The sequence below is a fragment of the Tachysurus fulvidraco genome, chromosome 20 (assembly GCF_022655615.1).
Source record: "Tachysurus fulvidraco isolate hzauxx_2018 chromosome 20, HZAU_PFXX_2.0, whole genome shotgun sequence".
Lineage (NCBI taxonomy): Eukaryota > Metazoa > Chordata > Actinopteri > Siluriformes > Bagridae > Tachysurus > Tachysurus fulvidraco.
The window spans coordinates 8,453,780-8,476,016 of NC_062537.1; the positions used below are offsets into that span (position 1 = coordinate 8,453,780).

The 22,237-nt window shown below is 38.4% G+C and overlaps 1 protein-coding gene across 1 annotated transcript in view; it reads left to right on the forward strand.

The window, feature by feature from the left end:
* The window catches only part of dchs1b (dachsous cadherin-related 1b), an 89,385-nt gene that overhangs the window by 59,904 nt on the left and 7,244 nt on the right, over positions 1 to 22,237 (forward strand). The window contains exons 3-14 of the mRNA XM_027138917.2: positions 10,584 to 10,772; positions 11,688 to 11,919; positions 12,441 to 12,677; positions 12,782 to 13,819; positions 14,566 to 14,753; positions 14,966 to 15,062; positions 15,622 to 15,779; positions 17,950 to 18,799; positions 19,921 to 20,160; positions 20,663 to 20,788; positions 20,890 to 21,099; positions 21,266 to 22,132. Coding sequence (XP_026994718.2) covers positions 10,584 to 10,772; positions 11,688 to 11,919; positions 12,441 to 12,677; positions 12,782 to 13,819; positions 14,566 to 14,753; positions 14,966 to 15,062; positions 15,622 to 15,779; positions 17,950 to 18,799; positions 19,921 to 20,160; positions 20,663 to 20,788; positions 20,890 to 21,099; positions 21,266 to 22,132 — 4,432 coding nt within the window. The remainder of the gene's footprint in view (positions 1 to 10,583; positions 10,773 to 11,687; positions 11,920 to 12,440; positions 12,678 to 12,781; positions 13,820 to 14,565; positions 14,754 to 14,965; positions 15,063 to 15,621; positions 15,780 to 17,949; positions 18,800 to 19,920; positions 20,161 to 20,662; positions 20,789 to 20,889; positions 21,100 to 21,265; positions 22,133 to 22,237) is intronic.

Sequence of the window (22,237 nt, forward strand, 5' to 3'; positions counted from 1 at the left end):
CTACAGTCTTTTTTCTTATGCAGAAAAACAATAAAAGAATCCGTAAGAAGGGCTTCAGTCTCCACGATCAATCACTGAGATCAATTCAGCCTGATGTTTAATGTGAACATTAACTGAAGCTTTTGACCTGCATCTGGATGAATTTAATGTATTGTGCTTCTGCCACATTATTGACTGATTAGATCACTGCATGAATGTGCAGTTGTACAGGTGTTCCTAATAAAGTGGACAGTGTGGTGTGTGTACATCAGCAGTAAGATTAAGAATAATAAGGCTAAGTGTAAAAGTTTGCTAGATAACTATAAAAAAAAATGTTATATAATTATTTGCAGACGGTATATTTGTAAACGTGAAACACACTCCAGTTCAAGAAAGCCCATTGTTTTTGGAACTATATATAGAAATATAAAAACTGCACCATGTGAAGGATTTTTGCAGACCAACACATATAAGACACGATGTGCAGTTAAATCGTTTGCTGTTGCGTTTGGATGATTGTTACCATATTTATACATTTGCTTTTCCTTATTTAAAGGTACAGTGAGAGTCCTACACAATAGGGGACAATGGGACTGTTTACAGAAATACTTTTACTGTGCATTTTTGTGTCTAAGTAACATTTCGTGATCAGATTATTTGAAAACTATCGTCTTCATGAATATGGTGATTAATATCACTGCTTAAATTAACCCCTGACTAATTGAACATATTAGAACCTTAGTGTCCTTTTCATTCTTTTGTGTGTCTGTTATAGCAGCTGTTTCCTCATTGTAATTAAATAATGGATGGCACTCTCATTTCAGAGACACAGAGAAAGCATGTCAGCACCAAAGAAAGCAAAAGGTCATAGGTTAAGATAGAACACGCAGTTGTGACTTCCTGACCTTTGACCCTGACCTATTCGTGCACCTCAGGTCCATCACCAGAACCAGACTCGGATTGAGGAAGGAGAATGAGTGAGAAGTGCAGGAACAATGATTTTAAATGCTTGACAGATGTTTTTAGTAAAACAGATCATTAAAGAATAAATCTGAAAATACAGCACAAGAGCACTGGAGCTTAGAGGCTTGGGAGTTTCACATTTGCTTTCAACGTCCACATGGCTTTTCTCCTGCTGATAGAGGGATACTGTTAGTGTTATTTGCCTTAGCATTAATTTGACATTAATGTCAGGATCTCTTGAGCTAATGTTGTTTTGCACTGTGCAGAAAAGTGAAGAAAAGTTATGTTTGCATTGTATACATTTATTATATACTTATCTACATATATACAATATATACATTTATATGCGGAAAGTATGTTTATTAATATAACCGAATATGGATACAATGGACACGTTAAATTATTAACATGAAATCTTAAGATGTTAGCAAAAATGTATTATTTACAAGGTAAAAAAGAGTAATGTAACACATCACTACCAAAATCCCATACAGCTCTCAGTGATAGATTTTTATTTTTTTCATTTTACTCTGCAGTTTTGGAAAAAACATCAATATCTATCACTGGGATCACATATTTCTCCATTTCTGATATTTTATGTTCTGATTATAATCGAAGCTAAGCTGCCTCACGATTGACTGATTGACACACACACACACACACACACACACACACACACACACACACACACACACACACACACACACACACACACACACACATTTATGCTGATTAAAGCAGTATTGTAAACAGGGTAACAGATTGTGCTGCTGGTTTCTGGAGCAGTGTTGAGTCTATTTGCTTGCATTTATGGATCTCTAACAGTATACCCTTCTGGACATTACTCTTCCATGGTTGACTGGTCCTTCATCCCACCTCCTGCTAACCAACCCCCTCCTCTGCCTCATTCTTTCCGCATCCTTTGTTTCATCCCCCTCTGCACCACCACTGACTCCAGTAAAGGACGAGTGCTCTTTTCTGCACATATGATTGAGTTGCTTATGCTGCAGCAGTGATTAGGCTCCAGTTTGGAGTGTATAATGTGACAGGGTCAGTGTAAACATGTATAATGCTGTTTGGATATTGGGCAGCCACGTAACTGAGCTGAGAGACAGGGAAGAATGCCTGTTGAATGACAACAGTGATTTAATGGGCTTATATTTCCTTTCTAACAGTGCTGTTCCTCATAGTCTCTCATGCTTTTGGAGCCTATGTCTTATTCCATTCTCAACCTCCTCCTCCCTTTCTTCCCCCTCCTCCCTTTATCTCTCTTATTCAGACGCCTTGGCATTTTATAGACTGACTCCAGCTCTGGTTCTGTTTTTTCTTTCTTTCTCCCTATATCCTTCCTATCCATCCTAAAACCCCATACCAATATTATACAAAGCAAATTGTGTGGAACATCCAACACTTTAGGTTTTCCATAGGCGTAGACATGGACTACAAAAGCATTTATTTGCATAGGCTAAAGATAATTATCTCGAATAAGCGTCAGTGTTTGTTGGCTGTTCTGGGTGACCGTCAGCATGATGTATGATTCACTAAATCTATTGATTTCTCCAGTCCAGATCCTTAAGAGTGAGGAATGAAGAAATCAATCCTGAATGATTAGAATAATTTTGGTGTTAAGTGGGATGTGAGGTGTTCACACTATGGGCACAAAGAAGAACACAAGTTCTTAAACAAAAAACACAGCAAGTAAGGTAAAGCTATACTACATTTTTCAGATTTTAACCAAGATTTGCATTTATCACGATGTTCAGTGACATGGATAAGTTAATATGCATGAATGAACTGACTGTTACAAAGTCAGACTCCTTTTGAAAATGCAAAAAAAAAACATTTCCTCACAGAAAACTTGACTATGTCAGTGTTTTTAAATTATGTAAGTGAAATGTCTGCTTACTTAATTGAATATTGAATTGAATTATATAAGCTGAAGTCCTTTTAATTAACACCTTCTTTCTAGTCAGATTCAAGAATTCAACAAGGTTATATATTAATGGATGTTTATTATGCTAAGCATGATATATGACGTTTGTTCTGGAATCAGCATCCAACTGCACGTCCCATAATCACAAGATTTATAAGGACATGTGACAGTTTATAAGGACATGTGAAAAGCACACGTGTGTTTGTGAAGTGTACGCTCTGTGTACTGTCGTACCAGTCTATACCAAGCTGTTAATTTATTGACTGTCTCTCAGGTTTGACTTTGATTTGAAGTCACGATTTTGATCTTGCCTGCTTGTACTTATGCTATTTGTTCATCACCTGACCCTTTAATGTTAAACATTTTTAGATTACGACTTTGTCTTGTCTGTCTCAGATCTTTGTGACATATGCCCACAACTGAATCCTTCATCGTAGCGTGTATTTTTTTTTCTCAAAGTGAAGGTAATGTATAGCAAGTGAGTGTTTAGGTGCCATTTCTCTGGAATGGTGAGTCTATACAGGGTTGTGTGTTGAGCATGCCTAAATAGGATGTTAATTGGCACACAAGTAATTGAATTGGTCCCAAGGCTCAATTCCACGCTTAAATAACACCACTGTATGCCTGTAAACACTACTGAGCATTTTCCTGGGAGATCACAAGTGACAAGTGACATTTTAGCATTGACATATTCTGTAATCTACCTGTATATGTTTTCTATAGATAGCAAACATACAACCATCAAGCAGTTGCTTAGAAATGTGAGCATAAACCACATTTTTAAAAAACAATTAAAATTGCAAAACTAGTTTGCTCATGCTGTATTCTGCATACATGATGTTTTTCCCCTTAACTTGGTTAAAAGGTTATCCATACTGTAGCTCTTGACTCCACTTCAAAGAACACAAGATGTGGGACCGACCTTTTCTACCTCACAATCCCATAAAATTAAAAGAGTCCTGTGGCATTTTTACAAAAGCTTAGGGAAAGAGAAACATCCTCTCTGTACATTTACTTTATAGAACCACTAAAAGGCAAATCCTAATAGTGTAGACACAGTGTAGCCTGTAAATCTTGATTAAGGTTCAATTTCCTGCTTAACAAATAATTCAGTTTTGCTACAAACTCCACTTTTTGTCAGTGGAGACATTACCTTAGGGGAAAATGCCAGTTCAAGTCTGTTTCTTCTAATTGGTTTGGATTAAATGTCTCTAATATGTCACTCTCTATTTTTGAGTTCTGTTGTTTCTCTCTGAGACAAATGAAATTGATTACCAATATGTTTTTTCTCTGTAAGTAATGAACCACCTTTTATTGTCTTCACTGAAGAATTTATAAAATCTTTCTGTGGATCTTGTGATGCAAGATCCTCTTGCTTACTGTATACCATTATTATTAGAATTAGACATTGTAAATATAATCTGGCTATACAAGGTTTTTATTGTATATAAGCAAAATCATTCTGGATGATTAAAAATACTGCAGTTTCACAAGAAGTTGATGCTTAATGCTTAGAATGATCATGTTAATTTCGATGGATTTCAATTGATTTAAATGAAACAAAAATCATTCAAATATAGGGGAAAAATGCAAATGCAAATGAACGTTTTAGTGACGTAGTAAAAACAGAAACCAAACAAACAGTAAATGTTCCATAGAGTTCTTTACTGAATTATGAACAGCAAAACCTTAAAATAAAGGTTTATAAATCTTCAATCTAGTCATATAGATTTTGATGGATCAGCACTAGTACTAGAGTATTTGAGTTGCAATAAAATTTTACATTTAAAACATTTAAATGTAATTGTTCCATTCCTCCATTCTTTTATTCTCTATCCAAGTCATCATTAATAAATATACTATTGCAGTTTCTGAACAAACAAAAGCTTATAAACCACAGTACAGTGTTTGACCATTAACTATAGCTACTGTACAGTATATACTGTAACAAGCATACAGATGCACTTACAGACTCAATATACTATGGATGGTTTTTGGGGAAACCACCTCAACCACACCACTCTGCAAAACAGACCTCCATACAGTTTTAGAAATACATCCCTTTGAACTGTGTCCTGGGAATTTTTTATTTAAGGATTCTGGCTAACCATCCTACTTCCAATGCACAATGTTCACATAGTGCATGCTTTGCATTAATCATAACGCACCACTGGGGCTACACCCAGTTATTAGTTGATTGTTTCATAATTCCTCTGTCCAGATCAATACTGAAGACCTCAGGAGTGTTCAGTTAATACAGTTTATGAGTCTCTACTGGTTGGTGCTTGTTTACTCAGGAAATGCCATTAGGATAATGAAATGTTTTCCCACTGACTTACAGTGTCTGTACTTACAGATTGGAGCTTATGCTATTTTTTTTTCTTCTTTTCACTTAACACTCGTCACAGTATCGATCTGTCTGAATGACTGTATCTGTGTTTTTTATTACACAAAACATGGCTGTTTTAACCCAGCTCTCTAAGGACTGACCGTTAAAAGGAAATGTTAAGTTCAGGCTTTTTGGTGTTTAGTGCTTAAGTGTGTTAGTGTCTTTCCAAATAGAAAAAAATGGACACTTTAGTTTCACAGGCTTTGTGCTTCAACTGCTTGTTGTTTTCATATCTTTGTTTTTCTGTATGCAGGGTGTATTTACTGTAAAGACAAAATCTGTCTTCTGTTTCCAGCACCATTTGTACAAGTGTGAACTTAAGGGGATTAACTGATGATAAGTGCCTTTTAAGTTTGTTAAAATAGACAATCCATCTTAATCCACTCATAGTCCTTTACTTATGAAGTGTTTCTCTCATTGTTTTAAACAATTCCTCAAGTCCTCTTAATTCTTTTAGGTAATTTTCACACTAGTTTTTTTTCCAGACTTGAGACCATTTATCCAGAGAGATTTGGACATTATTTTCAAGCTCTCTCTTCGAGAGCTGTTCAGAGAATCAACTCCAAGAGTTGTCAGGGGCTTAAACTGCGGTGTCAGGTGTGGATACTAACTGCCCTCTATGCTGGATGCATGAGTAATGTGAAATGATGATTTATTCAGCTTATGTCATATTTCAAGTTTCAAAAGGTTGTTGTTATCACCAGAGGAGACAGAAGGTCATATTGATGTATATAGGCAGATTTTCATGGGATTGAAGCACTGTAATTAACTGACCTTTGTGGCACTTTTTATGACAGAATCAGGAAAAAACATGCATTCACATTTACATAGAAAGTAATCTGTTAACGATGATTATGGGAAAGCAAAGCAATGATTGTGGGACTTTCAAATAATACAATGTATTTTATTTATTTCTAAATTTGACAGAACCTTAAAATATTAAGGTCATGGAATATTCATGATTATTCTTGGTTAATCCATATCAGCTATGCAGAGAGATTCAGATTACTGCTCTGTTTACACATTTGCTGATCCATCAGCAAATTTGTTTGTACATTTATACTGCATTTGTATTAGGCAAACATAGTGCATGTGTGTGTGTCTGTGAGTGCATGTGTGTCTGAAACCAATACCCCAATGTTTAACCAGAGAAAGGCCTCTTAGTGGAAGTACATACACATTTTAACTTCACCTTGACATTAGATGCTATCGAGAGATAAACCCCAGGATTAATCATTTAGACCACGTTATTCACACCAAGAAATTTAATAACGAACCAGTTACAACACTTTTTGCTGAATTTGCTGAACTATTATTTTCACAATTAGTGCTTATATGGTCTTGTCAGCTAAATGACTGTATTCAGGAAGACACACATTCAGTTCACACGACAAAGGCATATAATCACTTACTTGCAAACATGAGCTATTGTTTATAGATTGTGCTGGATTTTAATCCCCAAACTCAAAATTTACGATTAAATTTTTAAAATTTTTCTTAGTAACTACACTGAAACTAATAAGAAAAGTGTGTAAGTCAGCACTACCAGATCATACAGTGGTAATCAGTTTAATGTGAATTATAAAATCAGGTTCTGAGTCATTATTTGTACCAGTGTTTAATATGTATGGGACCTGCTCAACATCTCATGAGAGACATAATGCCTAAGAAAGAGTTGAGTTATGGTATACAGTGGTATGTGTTCTTTCCTGGGAGTGATTGCACAGAGTGTGACCTCAGGAATAAATGGGTCTCAGTAGTAGGAGTATGCCTTCATCCAGATAGAATTACTGCTTTACTCTTTCAAACCACCTTATCTGTAAGACCAAAATATATGTTGACTTTCAGATTTCTTACAGTGCTGCTTTTACCTTGAAGTTAAACATATTTAAATAACTTAATTGCTGGGTTGGACCATTGTAGAGGATTATTTCATAATTTGTTAAAGTGTAAAAATGTTATGGTGAACTGCTTATTGGCTGGGTTTGCATTACATTACATCGCATTGCATTTTTCTTTCTACTTCTGTTACTATAGTATTACAGCTAAAAGAATGCTAAAACTTCCAAGGGGTCAAGGATGATTATAATATTTATAGCTTATGTTATAACAAATCCTTCCTCAGGTCAGGACCCAGCTGTCTGAGTAACTATGGATACATCTTTAAGTACAGCTATACACATAGAGATGTCAGTCCTGACAAGTTTAACCTGATAGATTCAGTCTGATTCACATCACTGAGCTCAGTATTGGTGTCAGTGTCATGGTGCCATAAATGGTGTGTTTTTCACATCAGGTATAGCTCGGGATGTCTGGTGTCAAAGGTTCTTCATGACTAAATAACAAAATCAGTCAGACTCTACAGACTTTCTACTAAGAGACATGTATTGCCTTGTTCTGTACATCAGAGTTTGGGTATTTACTCATTTATGTTGGTTTATCTGCTTAGTTTTCAATGTTAAGGTGATAAATCCAGCTTCTGTGTATCATGCCTTATCCGTACCTTGCTAGTTTTCAGAAAAGCTTTGTATCCCATAGGATATGTGTGTGTATGTGTTTCCATCTATGAACTCATAGAGTGCATAGAGAATTGATGTAGCCATCTTCTTGTCAGTCAGTCTCAGGACAGTCTCACAATGCAAAGAGGATGTCTGCACAGTTCCTCCATAACACCCCAACTCACCACTGACACCCAATAATTCTTTTCATAATTTGCACCCCAAAGGGCTCTCAGTTATGACTCAAATTCACCACTGACTGTAACTCAAGCTTTCCCAGCTTTAGCCGTCATGCCCCATTACACCCACACCTGACCAAATTATAACCACTGAAATTCCCAATACACTCTTTGAGAAAAGATTTCCATGCCCTAAGCTTTATAATTCACACAAGAATACATGTATTTAGAATGCTAGGTGGAATCTTTAAAAAAAAAAAAAAAAGTCTAGTGAAGGCATATTTCGGCATCTTTTTGAGACACATTCATTCATTTAAAAATATTTTTTCTTTTTTTTTTTTTGATTAATTTCCTCTTTCTTCCCAAATGGTGCTGATACTGTACCGGTTATGATCTCAGTCATGTCTAAGATAATATCCAGATAATTCTGAGGTCATCTTGAGACAAGTTGGATCTCAATGGGCTTTCCAGTATGGACAACTGACTCTCAGTCCTGGACAGAGCAGTGTCCCAAATTAATATCACAGATGCCTGAACTTCCTAAATTGCGTACAAATTCCAGGAATCATGACAGCTAAAAGATAACAGAACCATCAAAATATGTTAGACTGATCTTGTCAGTAAATAAGGCAAAGTGGTAATGGTGAAGGTATCTGCAGCTGGGATAGCAATCTCCGTGATGGTAGTCTTATTTTTACTAAGAGAGAGTGTTTTCTTAGCCTAAAACTATTAAAACTGACTAGTTTTAACGAATTGTGCTGTTAAACCTTTACCACTTGGAGAGAATGGTGAATCCATCAGCTCTTTTTTCCCCAGTCAGAAACTGTTAAAGGTTTCACAGTTTTACTTATGCACAAAGCATTTATCCTCATATGTATACAAATAGCCTTGCAAATTTGTTAAAGTAGTTTTCTATGTAACAGGTGTAAACTTGATCCACTTGGTAATCAGCTAGTCTTTCGACTACTTGAGAAAGATTAAGCCAAATGAATATTTAATTCAATTCAAATGTATTTGTATAGCGCTTTTTTTAAATTGACATTGTCTCAAAGCAGCTTTACAGAACATAAACATAGAACAAAAGGTTAGTATAAAGAATATTGGAGAGGATGAGGGAATCCACAGCAGTATCATGAGAACGAAGCACCTCAGCTTTGCACTGACTCAGAGACAAATCACTGGGTCTTGTTTGGCCAATATTCAAAGTCTGAAGGTCTTATAGAAAACTCTATTTTACTGCTGGTGGAAATGACATGAAGCAAAGTAATATAGCTGTTTTTTAAAGCCAAACATGTTCAAAAAGCCAAAAAATGTTGAGAAACAGACTTTGTTAAGTGTGTGTCTTTTCCTCCTAATATTTTGAAGGGAACTTTTTGGTTTAAGGCTACATGCATGTATCTAAATGATGTATGAGGTCTTTTTTGGACCACCTGTGCTATTCTGTTTACTGAGTGCATCAGGAACAGAGGCCAGAAAGTGAAGCTCAGAGGTCCTGACTTTTCCATTTGAGTAGCTTCTGGATAGCACCTGATGTCTGGTGCCTTGGCACGTTTTGATGGTGTTTAGCTGTCAGGCAGTGTTCAGCATAGCTTGGATTCGATCGTCTTTTCCTATTGTTTAACAGCTGATTTTTTTTAGCTTGTTGGTCTGAGACTAGCTAAGCCTAATTTAAGGTTATTAAGTTACAGTTAAGTTAAGTTATATATTAAGTTACAGTTTTGCTAAAGTTAACTTGACAAGCTTGATCCTGGAATAAACTGAGAGGTATCTGAAGAGAAACAAATATACTTTGCAGAATTTGGTATTATAAGAAAACTTCTGGAGGACAGATGTGTTTGACCTGACCCGAGTTGTAAACTCAGGCTTCCCTTCTGCCAGCTGGTGGACAGATAAAGTCGTTCCATGGCAAAACAATGTTTTAACACTCTTACTGTGCCTCTTGTAAGGCAAAAATTCAAGACACCTGTCCTGTCTTTTCTACAAATCTGATAATGGCCCTGACCGATAATGGCCTTTTCCTGGCCAAACTTTCATCTGTGTATTTTTATTTCCTCTTTTGAGTGGTATGTATCAGGAATGCATGATAGAGATGTTGTCTAAATGCCAGTACTGAGAAGAGGCAAGATGCCTAGAAAAACAATTGGTTTTCTTTGTGTAACATCAGTACATTTGGCTTGTGTGTCCACAAGTTAATTCTCTCTCTCTCTCTCTCTCTCTCTCTCTCTCTCTCTCTCTCTCTCTCTCTCTCACACACACACACACACACACACACACACACACACACACTCTCTCTCTCTCTCACTCTCTCTTTCTCTCTCACTCTACACAGCATAAGTAAATAAATTAGGCAAAAAACTTCTCTTGGTTCAACAATTAATTTAAATATAATATGGTAGCATAATGGTTAATCCTTTGGACATCGGAAGGTTTGAGTTTGAATCCCAGGTCTACCAATCTGCCACTGCTGGGCCCTTTAGCAAGGCCCTTAACCCTCAGTTGTATAAGAAACTGTAAGTCACTCAGGGTAAAGGCATCTGCCAAGAGCTGTAAATGTTAATTTAAAAAGCAATGGATATCTAGCTAGGAGTAATAACAGGCTGTAGTACTAATAAAATATCTGTTTGTCGTATTCTTTTCTATAGGTGACGGCAATCGATGCTGATGGTGGTTCATTTGGCACAATAACCTATTCTATAGGTTCAGGACCCTCCATTTCTCCTCCAGCAGTGTTCAGCATTAATAAAGAAACAGGGCATATCTGCACTAGCACAGTCCTCGACCGAGATGAGGGATCTGAGAGCTATGAGTTCACAGTCACTGCTACTGATGGGGTAAGTAAGAGATTCCGAATACAGATTCATCATACTGATTCATTATATTGATCCAAAATGCAATTTAATTGTCTGACAGATTTTTTTAATGAGTCTTTACTAATTTTAATGGTCCAATGACATTCTTCTTTGGCTTGTGCAATTAATACAATTTGTTTCTTTCTTTTTGTAGCATATGGTGATTTGATACACATGTGTATTTTTTCTGTCAAATCATATTCATTCTTCCAGAGTAGCTATTAGATTCAGTACTCAGTAGAGTACCACACTCAAACACTCTCACTCTCACTCTCTGTTCTTTCTTTCTTTCTTTCTTTCTTTCTTTCTTTCTTTCTTTCTTTCTTTCTTTCTTTCTTTCTTTCTTTCAACACATACACATTTGCACAAGCACACACACACACACCCACACACACACACACACACACACACACTCTTCTATGACGGCAATAAGTAATAGTTCCCATTTCCATTATTTAACCATTCATAAAACAAAACTGGTAAAGGAAAATGTAATTACAAGCCTAGAAATTCTTTTGTTCCCTTTCAAGGGAACTCGACGCCACATCATGGCTGACTCTTTGGGAACACTTGTTTGCGGAAGTTGTGTCTGGAGGGCTCACTTTGTTATTTCTCCTAGGCTGGATAAGGATATAATGTTATCTTAATCGGACTCTGAAAAGCTCGATGTCGGCAACAAGGAGCAAGCAGCAGTCAAATTCCAGGGCACTCTGTCAGATACAACTTCCACAAAAAAGTGTTCCAATAGCATCAGCCATGACACAGCATGCCATTTCCTTCTCAGGGAACTGGGTTACATATGTAACCTGGTGTAGATATATCTTTGTACCTAGTAATGCTGTTGTTATTCTGAGAACAATACGTCTTTAATGTTTCTCCCACATTTCTGTTTCTTAGGGTGGCCTGAGCTCATCTGCCTATGTTAATGTCGCATTGCTGGATATTAATGATAACAGGCCCATGTTTTACCCAGTAAACTATGCAGTCAGTTTGAGCTCTCAGAGTGCTCCAGGAACCTCCGTCATAAGAGTATCAGCCCACGACCCTGACGCAGGAGAGAATGGCAAAGTGACATACGGCACAGTGCCTGGTGGAGGCTCAAACTTCTTTACCCTTAACAAGGACACAGGTGTGTGTGTTTGTGTGCTTGAATGTCAAAAATTTAAATTTTTTACTTGTATTAAAAAAAGTATTATCTATTTAAAATTCTTCATTTATATGAATCAGTTTAATTTTTAAATACTTTTTGCTAATATTTGATGAAACTAACAGATGGTCTGAATTTCCACTCATGTCACTAGTTCCATGTTCACTTTCTTTATATACCACTCCATTTACACCAACAGTATTTGCAGTTTTGCTGTACTGTTTTGGATTACATTCTTCAGTGTCACTGGACTCGTATGTCTACTCATATTTCAAGTAATTTGTAATGTTTGACATAACGAGGGCTACTTCGCGATTTGCAATTTTACTTATTAGAATTACAGTAATTGTGAGCTGTAGTCAAATTTATTGTAGTGAAGTACATTTTGTGCATGTAGAATTTAGTATCATTTTGTATGTATGTATTTTTTAACTATGTGACCAGTAAAGAAGTTGTGATGATGTGATTGTGTAATGTTGTGTGCTTTTTCTGTTTCTCTACAGGTGTAATCTCGCTGTCCCGCTCTTTGCATGGAAAGGCCAACTCTGTCATTACAATGGTGATCACGGCACTGGATGGAGGTGGGCTCACAGTGCCTATTAATGCCAGAGTGAACATCAGTGTTGTGGCTGGCTCTGTAGCACCCCCAGTCTTTGAGCAGGCGCAGTACTTCTTCACTGTGCCTGAAGATGTATTGAGGGGCACAGAAGTTGGTGTAGTGTCTGCTAACAGCAGAAATGGTGAGTGTTTGATAATCTTAATGTATAACACATAATTAGTTTCTTGAAATTATTTACTATTCCTGAATGTCTAACTGTATATTTCTTCCTCATTCCTCTTCCAGGAGCTATAAAGGGCATCTCCTACACCATTTCCTCTGGTGATCCAGATGGCTACTTCACTGTGGACATAGAGACAGGAGCTTTGCGCACCAGCCTCCCTCTGGATCATGAGGCTTGGCCCTTACTGGAACTGGAGATCCAGGCTCGCAGTGGCTCCCCTCCAGTGTTTGCCCAGACACAGGTCCATGTCACCATCACTGATGTCAATGATAACACACCCACCTTTTTGCCTTCATCGTCAGAGTCTCTGCTGCTGCCTGAGGTTACTAAGATTGGAAATGTAGTGTACCGGGTAAAGGCTGAGGACCGTGATTCAGGAGCCAATGGGCAGTTGAGCTTTGATCTGCTATCATCAGAAAGCCAGCGCACATTCAGTGTGGACAGAAGCAGTGGTGAAATCCGCCTGATAGGAAGCCTTTCCTATGAGAGTGCTCCTCGATACGACTTGTTGGTGCTAGCCAAGGACTGTGGTGCCCCTCAACTCAGCGCCACCTTCACTCTTGTAGTGCACATTCAGGCTGAGAATGACCAAGGGCCAGTGTTTGACACAATGACATATCGTGTGGAGCTAAAGGAAAACACACCACTGAACAACCGTTTCCTGCAGGTACGTGCCCTGAGTAGGGATCAGGGCGGAAATGGAGCCTTATCCTCCAGTCCCACTCCAGTCTACTACCATATTCGGCCTGATGGGGATGCAGCAGGGTTTGGGATTGTCTCAGACAGCGGGTGGCTGTTTGTGAAGAGTGCACTGGACAGGGAAGCCAAAGACATCTACCTGCTCACTGTACTGGCCAGCTCAGGCAGGGGACAGCTGAAGAAGACTGGCAGTGCCACCGTGCGGGTCTCTGTAACAGATGAAAATGATAACTCACCTCGATTCTCCCAGGAGAGGGTCTTCCTAGCAGTAAGAGAAAACTTACCTGCAGGAACAGGATTTGGGAGAGTTTCAGCCACTGACCGTGATGCTGGACTCAATAGCCGGCTTACTTACAAGCTACTGCATATGGATAGAAACTTCCAGATCAACTCTCAAACTGGTGAGAAGAAAACAGCTTAAAACTCACAAAATTGTCCATTTAGTAACAGTAAGCATTTTTACTGTTACTAATTTTGGTGGATCAGGAACCTGTTCCCTGAGGATAGATGCACTCCAGATAGGATTCTATTCCTCCACAGGGCTCCATGCACACACATTCCCACCTAAAGTAGCAAATTCACCTACTGCCATATTTTTTGGATTTCCTCAATCATTTTTTTTTCATTTCACTTATATTTCTGTGTGTCCAGTCTAGACAACTTACCAATTTTTTGATTAGTTTACTGAATTTATGGAATATAGTAATTGTATTTAATAAATGTTTTGCTTTAAATGATAAAAATGTCAAAACAATTGCAAACAGTGTTATATGGTAAATTCAGTAATGAAACCTATTACACCAAAATGGGGAACCAAAAATTGCATGAATATGCGTTGTTAAGTAAACACTTCTGAAACTTAAACTGTCCTGACCTCCCAATAGTTAACATGTGAACGTGTTAATTTGTACATACAGGTTGTAAAAATAGATAAAAACAAAGCATACTTTTAACTGCACCCTCGTGCTTTAGAGTATATAAGCATGTAGCAGTTAGACAGCTTATGTGTCATGTTTTATGCAAATTCTAGGTTAGTTAGATAGCTCAATATGACATATTTTACTGCAACATTTTAAAATTTATTGTCTCTGCAAATGAAAAGGCAATGAAATATAATGTTTATGTTTTGCCCTCCCTCTCTCTCTAGGTGAGATCAGCACCAGGGCAGCTCTGGATCGTGAGTACCAGTCCAGCTACCAGCTGGTGGTGGTGGTACAGGATGGAGGCACGCCTCCTCGGAGTGCTACGGGAACCGCTCATGTCACCGTGCTGGATGAGAATGACAACGCCCCACTCTTCAGTCACATCTTGCCTGGCAGGGAGCTAATTATCCAAGTGAGAGCCACATGCCTTAAAATTTGCACAAATATATAAAGAATAATTACAGTATATAGCCTGTCTCTTTGTATATAGAGATGTCACTGAATATAGCATGGCTGTTGAATGTTATAGAAGTTTTGCATAAGGAAGAGAAGTTACAAGATACAAGAGCATACACGTTATACAGATTTATTACTATTGGGTGTGTGATGTTTGTGGTGTTTCAGGTGCAGGAGGGTCTGCCTGCCGGCTCGCTCCTGGGAACACTGCAGGCAAAAGACCCAGATGAAGGAGAGAATGGCACAATCTACTACTCATTATCTGGTAAACAAGTAATGCTTCTACAGTAGGAGCTCTCTGTTTCTGGAACGACAGGCTTTCTAGATGTATAAATGATTAACAGCATTGCAAACGTAGTGGAAAGTGAAACACTACATTAGTTGAAAGTATAAATCTTTAAATTTATAATACATTATTAATAAAAAATGTAAATGTAGTGAGGATGCTAGCATAATGCTGAGAGTTACTCAGAGTTGGGTTTGATCTCCTGGGGCAGCCTCAGTTGTGCTTGCGTCATGTTTTTTCTATGTTTTATTAAGAGATTTAATGGTGCTTCACTGTATGTTCAAAGTTTGGGATTTTTCTTTAGAATAATATATTATTTTACAGAATCTTGGCCCAAACTTGCTTGATAGCTATTTTATGCTGTTTTTCCCCCTTCACAGCAATTTTATGGGTTATTTTGTATATCTTCATGATATATAATCTTAATTCCATTTCACTTCCAAGCTGAAACATTACAGTTACATCCTTGTGTGATAGATGTTGGCCATTGTCTCTTTACCAAGAACAGATTGTACAGATTTCTTTTTTTGTATTTCAGGCTCCAGAGCAGAACGGTTTTCTCTAAATCCTAACACAGGAGAGCTGCGTTCTGCCTCTACATTGAGGAGAGCTGAAAAGGCTGAGTATAGTTTAACTGTGACTGTCTCGGATCGTGGGGCACCACCTCATAGCATCTCGACCATCCTGCGCATACAGGTCTTACAAAACTTCTGCTCACTCAAATGTTGTAATGTGAAAGTCTAACACACTAAAACAGACTATGCACTAATAATCAAGCTTCTCTTGTAATGCAAGCTTCTTTACAGCATTTTATTATTAGATTCTGTTGATGCATGTACACTGAAAAAGTTCCAAATGCTTACTCCTTCTTTTAGAAGTTGAGAAAAAGACTGAAACTGTAGTATCATGTTTGTGGGAGGAATTGGGTGAAGCAGAGAGGTTCAAAAAACATAACTGTCAACATTACTTCCCCTTTCAACACCAGATCCTGTAATTTAAATGCAAATGAGAGAGTGCAGCCAAACACAGAGATTGGTGGGACTTGCACATGTGCGTCATTTGATATTCCATAAAGTAGGCTATTTTTAATCTTTTAGTAGATCTGCTCAGAAGTGTGCAGATCCCACTGTATATGCTAAGCAGAAGTGCTTCTGGCAGGCAGAGGGTCTACATGAACCATAGTGCTTTTCTCATATCTAATTCCTAAAAGGGAATAGGATGCTAATTGTGAAGTGAGTGCTTGCCTACGATATCTTTTCCCCTTAAGAATGAGAAAAAGGGAGAGGGGAACATTTAAATCAAGTGTTCCCAGATGGCCTATGATGGGGCCCAGCTGTGGTCTGCTCTGATCAGATGAAAAGAGCCACTAACCTCCAGCCGTCTTGCACGGTAGCGCTCATGGACACACTCACACTAGATAAGGTTTCACCACAATAACATCAACATAATATTCCACATAACACTGGAGTAATAGCAGGCGCATTGGGTCGTTTCAGTGCATTGCATTTTAGAGAATGTTAAGTAATGCTGCCATAGACATTCCACAACTCCTCTGCTGCTAAGCAGTCAGAGATGTCTGTTTGCTTTTCATGAGGATTTAAGTATGAAAGCTTTCACCTGTTATCATTAGAAAGCATTTAAGTACGTTTCCAGGCTTGCTCAAAGGCGACAGGAAATGAGCATGAGTGCTTTTATGTGGCAGATGGATCCATTGCACCTTAATTGAAGTCCAATGTCAAAAGTAAATTAACCATAGTGTTTTGAAATAAAACTGTAGCAAGTAATTTGGTTAGTGTAATTTATATTGTAAAGTTGTAATCTATGACATTACAGGATGCAGAGTCCTCTTGAACTATGCGTAATCTGATAAATGCCGAAGACTTTTTACAAAACAGTTCCTTCCATTGGTAAAAGTAATAAAAATGTTATTCATTCAGAACATTATTTAATGTTTCTATGTGAGAAGTCTGGTTGATAACAGCATGCTTGTGCTTGGGATTTGACCAATGTGAGAACTAAACCTATTTTCGCTAATCCATGAACTTTTGAAACTACTGATCCATTAGGTGATGAAAGATATCAAATTGAAATCCGAATTATTATATTTAGAAGAATGCAACACCACCAATTCACCTACAGTTTTAAAGGTCTAGTCACATAAATGTCTTGCTCACAAGATGAGAGCATTTAGATTTATTATTTCAGCACAAAAACACATACATCTCTGTCCATTCTTTCATCTCTGATATTCAGTCTTAGTCTTCATTGATGACTTTTTTAAACAAACCATACAGTACACTACAAGCTATATCATGTTACATTATTTTGAAAAGAGCACAGCTACTACCATGCTACAGAATTATGTAATTGTCACTATTTATAACCTGTAGTACCACTCTTTGTAGCTAGCTACTTCCTGACACTGATAGCTAGTCAGAGCAGAGAGAGTAAATAACAAAAATAAATGAAGTCAATTTATGCAAACACATGATTGGACAAGATGAAACAATGGATCTACTACAGAAGCTGAGTTCATGCTTAGAAAATATGAGTCACTGAACTTCAGCCATTTATTTCTTTTCATGGCTCAAAGTATTTTGACCCACTGAACTACTTTGCACGGTCAGCATATGGGCCGCAGTCCTTCAGTTGATGACCCAAGTCCTGGGGAAACTCATAAAAGATCTATGCAGAACTCTATAACAGAATGTTTACTGATCAACCCTTAAGGAGCCAGTACTTTTTTAAGTTTTATTAATTTATTATTTATACCAGTATAAATTTGTATCATTAGTGGCACTTACCATCAGTGATGCTGTATGTTCTTGTTTTTGATGACAGACTCCAAATTGTCTTAAATCCACAGGTTGCTGGCTCAGCGAGGGCTCCACCCAAACCAAACACCCTGTCAATGACACTTAACACAGTGGAGGGCACCAAACCAGGCTCTGTCATAGGTTCTGTGAAACTACATGACCAGCGTGATGTGTTGCTTGATGGACAGGTGACTTATCTTGTAGTAGGTGGCACAGATCAAGATGGTAATTTTATGGTGGATCGTCTCACCGGAGATGTGTTCTTGGCCAGAGAATTGGACTATGAAATGGGAGCTCACTACACCTTGCAGATTGAGGTGGATGACTTCTCAAAGGCTTCACCTAGCAGTCATGTGATCCAGCTGGATATCAATGTGCAAGACAGTAATGATCATGCACCACAATTCCCTGAAGATCCTGTGACCATTGTTGTCCCTGAGAACATGCAGCCAGGCTCCTCTATTTATGCATTCCAGGCCTCTGATAAGGATGGCAGTGGCCCCAACAGTGATGTACGCTACTCTATTCAACATCGCTGGCCTGAGAGATCAGATCTTCTGTCTCTTGATCCCATCACTGGTGTGCTAACCTTGGGTCAAGAGCTGGACCACGAGGAGACTTCAAGCCTTTTTCTGGTAGTCCGAGCAACTGACTCAGCTCCAGATCCCAGTCAAAGGCGTTGGAGCACCGTCACAGCACGCATTTTTGTGACTGATGAAAATGACAATGCTCCAGTATTCAGTTCCCCTACAGCAGTCAGTGTGATGGAAGATAAACCCATGGGCTTTGTGCTGCTTTACATCATAGCCCGTGATGCAGACCAAGGAGAAAATGGCAGAGTGTCTTACCGAATTCAGGCAGGCAACACGGCAGGGCGTTTCAGCCTCAATCCCAACACTGGTGAGCCTCACTTACATCTCACCAAGCAAATTTAAAACTATTCCTGTTCAAGACAGTTGTTGGGAAGGAAAGGGTTATTCATCAAACTGCATATATTTACATTAATAACAGTCAGGTTATCTCGTTTTAATCTTAATACACGAGAATAGTCAGCTGTCCATGTAATTTTTAAAACATGAAGGAAAATTGAGCTGATGTTGAGCACAAAAACAGAGTTTTTAAGGAGGCTTGCTTGAATATTCTTATTTCTACAAGATTTTATTAGGGATTAAGAGTGCTGAATTCTAAATACAGGAGTGGCTTCAAACAGACATCACACACTTTAGACCGCCAGTAAAGTATGTCAGACAGGCACACAGTCTAACCAACATATCCAACCCTGTGTGTTATTGTCCTGTGAGACTGCCAACTATCCATTTTATAAGAGTAATATGTATCAATTTCCTTTTAATGAGAGAAATTTAATTGATTAGATTTTGCAACAGCAGTGAAATTGGGTGTATATGTTGACAGCGTAATACACATACAGTGGTGCAGGTGCCATGCTGAGAGAGATTACTCGCTTTGAAGACATTTATGTTTGAGAATGTCGATTTGCACATGTAAGTAAAGCTAGGGAAGTAGAGTAGGGTTACTGCTGTTTTTATGAATTTATTTTGTGAAAAAACTGAAGGAAGAAATGATACTAACATAAGTTCTGTCATTGTCCTGAAATCATCTCGTCTCACTGGAGAGGCTGCTCGCGCCACTCGCCTAGTGTCCAACAGCGGGTCGTGCTGGATGAAACAGATTGTCACTTAATAAATGTAGGGTCCGTTGCCCGACTAAACAAAATTTATTATAGAGATGTTTTTTTCACACTAGGCTACTTGAAGGGTCAGAACAAATGACCTTGCTGGCAGGATCAAATTTTAGGCCAAACAATGCATATGCAGTAATACACTGTTCCCAGTTTTCAATACAGTAGAGTAATAAATTCTGGTTTTACCTTTTTCTTCTTTAATTTTTTTTTAATGTTCATCTATGGCTGACATCATTTTATCAATAGTAACATATTATATTTCTTTAAAGATTTTCTACTGTAATTTCCACATTTCTCTCTGTTCTTCTTGCTTTGTCAGGATCTCTTTCCGTTCTCAAAGCTCTGGACCGTGAGGAACAGGACAGCTACAACCTCACTATAGTTGCCGAGGATCATGGGACACCCCAGCACTCAACCACTCAGGTCCTGTCTGTCCAGGTTATTGATGTAAATGATGAGGCTCCGTGGTTTGAGTTGAGTGAGTATGAGGTCCAAATTCGGGAGAATCGGCCAGCAGGATCCATTGTACTCACTGTCTCTGCTACTGACAGAGACCAAGGTGAGAGAATTATTTTCTCTCCAGATTTTCTTTACTTTCCTTTTACATTCAGTCTTTGTTTAAAGCACTATACGATAGCAAATTGTCAAACTGTCATTTTAAATACTTTGTATCCATGTTTGAATCATTTGGTATGTTATGGGATTTTAACAGGGATCTTAATGGGATCTTACTAAGGATGCTGGAATTCAGTGGTGTGGTTTATTGCTAACCAGCAATAATTCTTACTTTCTTGGTGGAGCTTGTGCTGGTTGTTTTTATTGCCATAGACCGAGTTTAAATGAGTAAACTAGGGTTGCTGTAAAAGGCCACTGCTCGAGTAAACCGGTGCTGGTACCAAATGATCTTTCTGAAAAAATGTAAAGTGTAATGAGATGTACAATGTGCTTAAATCGTCCCAGCCAATAACATTTTTGCGAGTAATATTTTTCAGATGTATGTCAGTTTATTTCAAAATCTTGATTTAAGCTCCATCTGTCTTTCCTTTCTATGACTGGTTCAGGTGTAAATGGACAGGTATCTTATGGAGGAGTGGCAGTGGAAGGCTTTGTCATTTCACCTGAAACTGGTGTCATTTCACTTACCAAAGTCCTTGACAGGGAACAACGGGATCATTACAGCATAACTGGTAATCCGCTGGTTTCTCATGTTTTGGCATGCAGTTATCACTCGTTTGTTGACTTTGCTAATCGTTCTTATTTCTTGGAACATTTATTCTATGTGATGTAGTGTATGCCAAAGATGGAGGGATGCCTCCTAACTTTGCACAGGCCAAGGTGCATATTACAGTAATGGATGAGAATGATAATGCTCCAGCCTTTGGAAAACTGCAATACAGACTGGAGCTGCCAGAGAACCTTGATCCAGTAAAGATTTTTATAATTAAAGCCACTGACATGGACAGTGGGGACAGTGGCAGAGTTGAATACAGGGTAACTGGTAAGTATCATTCTTATATGATTACAGTATATATACTATACCATGTTTGGGAAATAAACTACATGACCATTCTACTACTACTTGACCATCATCTGAATAAGGGCTTTTTACTTTGAGTAGCCATTTGTTTATCAAGCCTTTTAAGATTCCGTTTTGTTAATCTTAGCTGGAGATCCAGACGGAGACTTCCAGCTGGACAGCAGTTCCGGGGCCTTGTCCACCTCTCGACTTCTGGACAGAGAGAGAAAAGACAGGTATTCTCTGGAAGTCATTGCTCAGGATCATGGAAGTCCCCCTCTTACTAGCACAGCTACTGTGGAAGTCACTGTCCTGGACATCAATGATAACAGTCCCATATTTAGCAGTAGCAGCTATGCTATAGACATTTCAGAGGATGCTACAATTGGGTCACTAGTTCTGGAAGTGACAGCCAATGATGCTGATGATGGAACGAATGGTCAGATCCTATACTTCTTGAACAAAGAAGCAAGAGGTGCATTCACTATAGACGCTGACACAGGTCGGATCCTCACAGCTGCTTTATTGGACCGAGAGAAAACAGCTTTCTACAGCTTCCAAGTGTGTGCAGTCGACTTGTCTCCTGCTGCACCCCACAACACTACGGCCCAGGTCACAGTTACCATCTTGGATGTAAATGACAATGCACCCTTTTTCATCCAAGATCCTCTCATAATCAATGTATTCAGCAGGATTGTATCTACTAACCATGTGGTTGCAACTATGAGAGCAGAAGATAAGGACTTTGGTGCCAACGGTTCAGTATTTTATCGTTTTGCCAAACCAACACAAGGCTTTTCAATAAATTCTCTGACTGGAGAAATACAAACCAGTGAGGCAGTGAGCAGCCTGACACAGAGCCAGTACATCCTTATTGTGGAGGCCATGGACCAGGGCAGCCCTCCTCAGTCCTCTCTGGGGGTGGTTATCATCTATGTCAAGGAAAAGAACTATGAGGGTATCCGTTTCTCCCGTACCGCTAGAGATGTTAGCATCCAGGAGAATGCAGCCAAAGGTTAGTCACAGTGTAGGACAAAAAGATTCACATGCTTTTACATTGGTTTTCCTTTTGTAGTCAGTGCTTTCTCAATTGATACACTATGTAGGTATTTTATTTTCT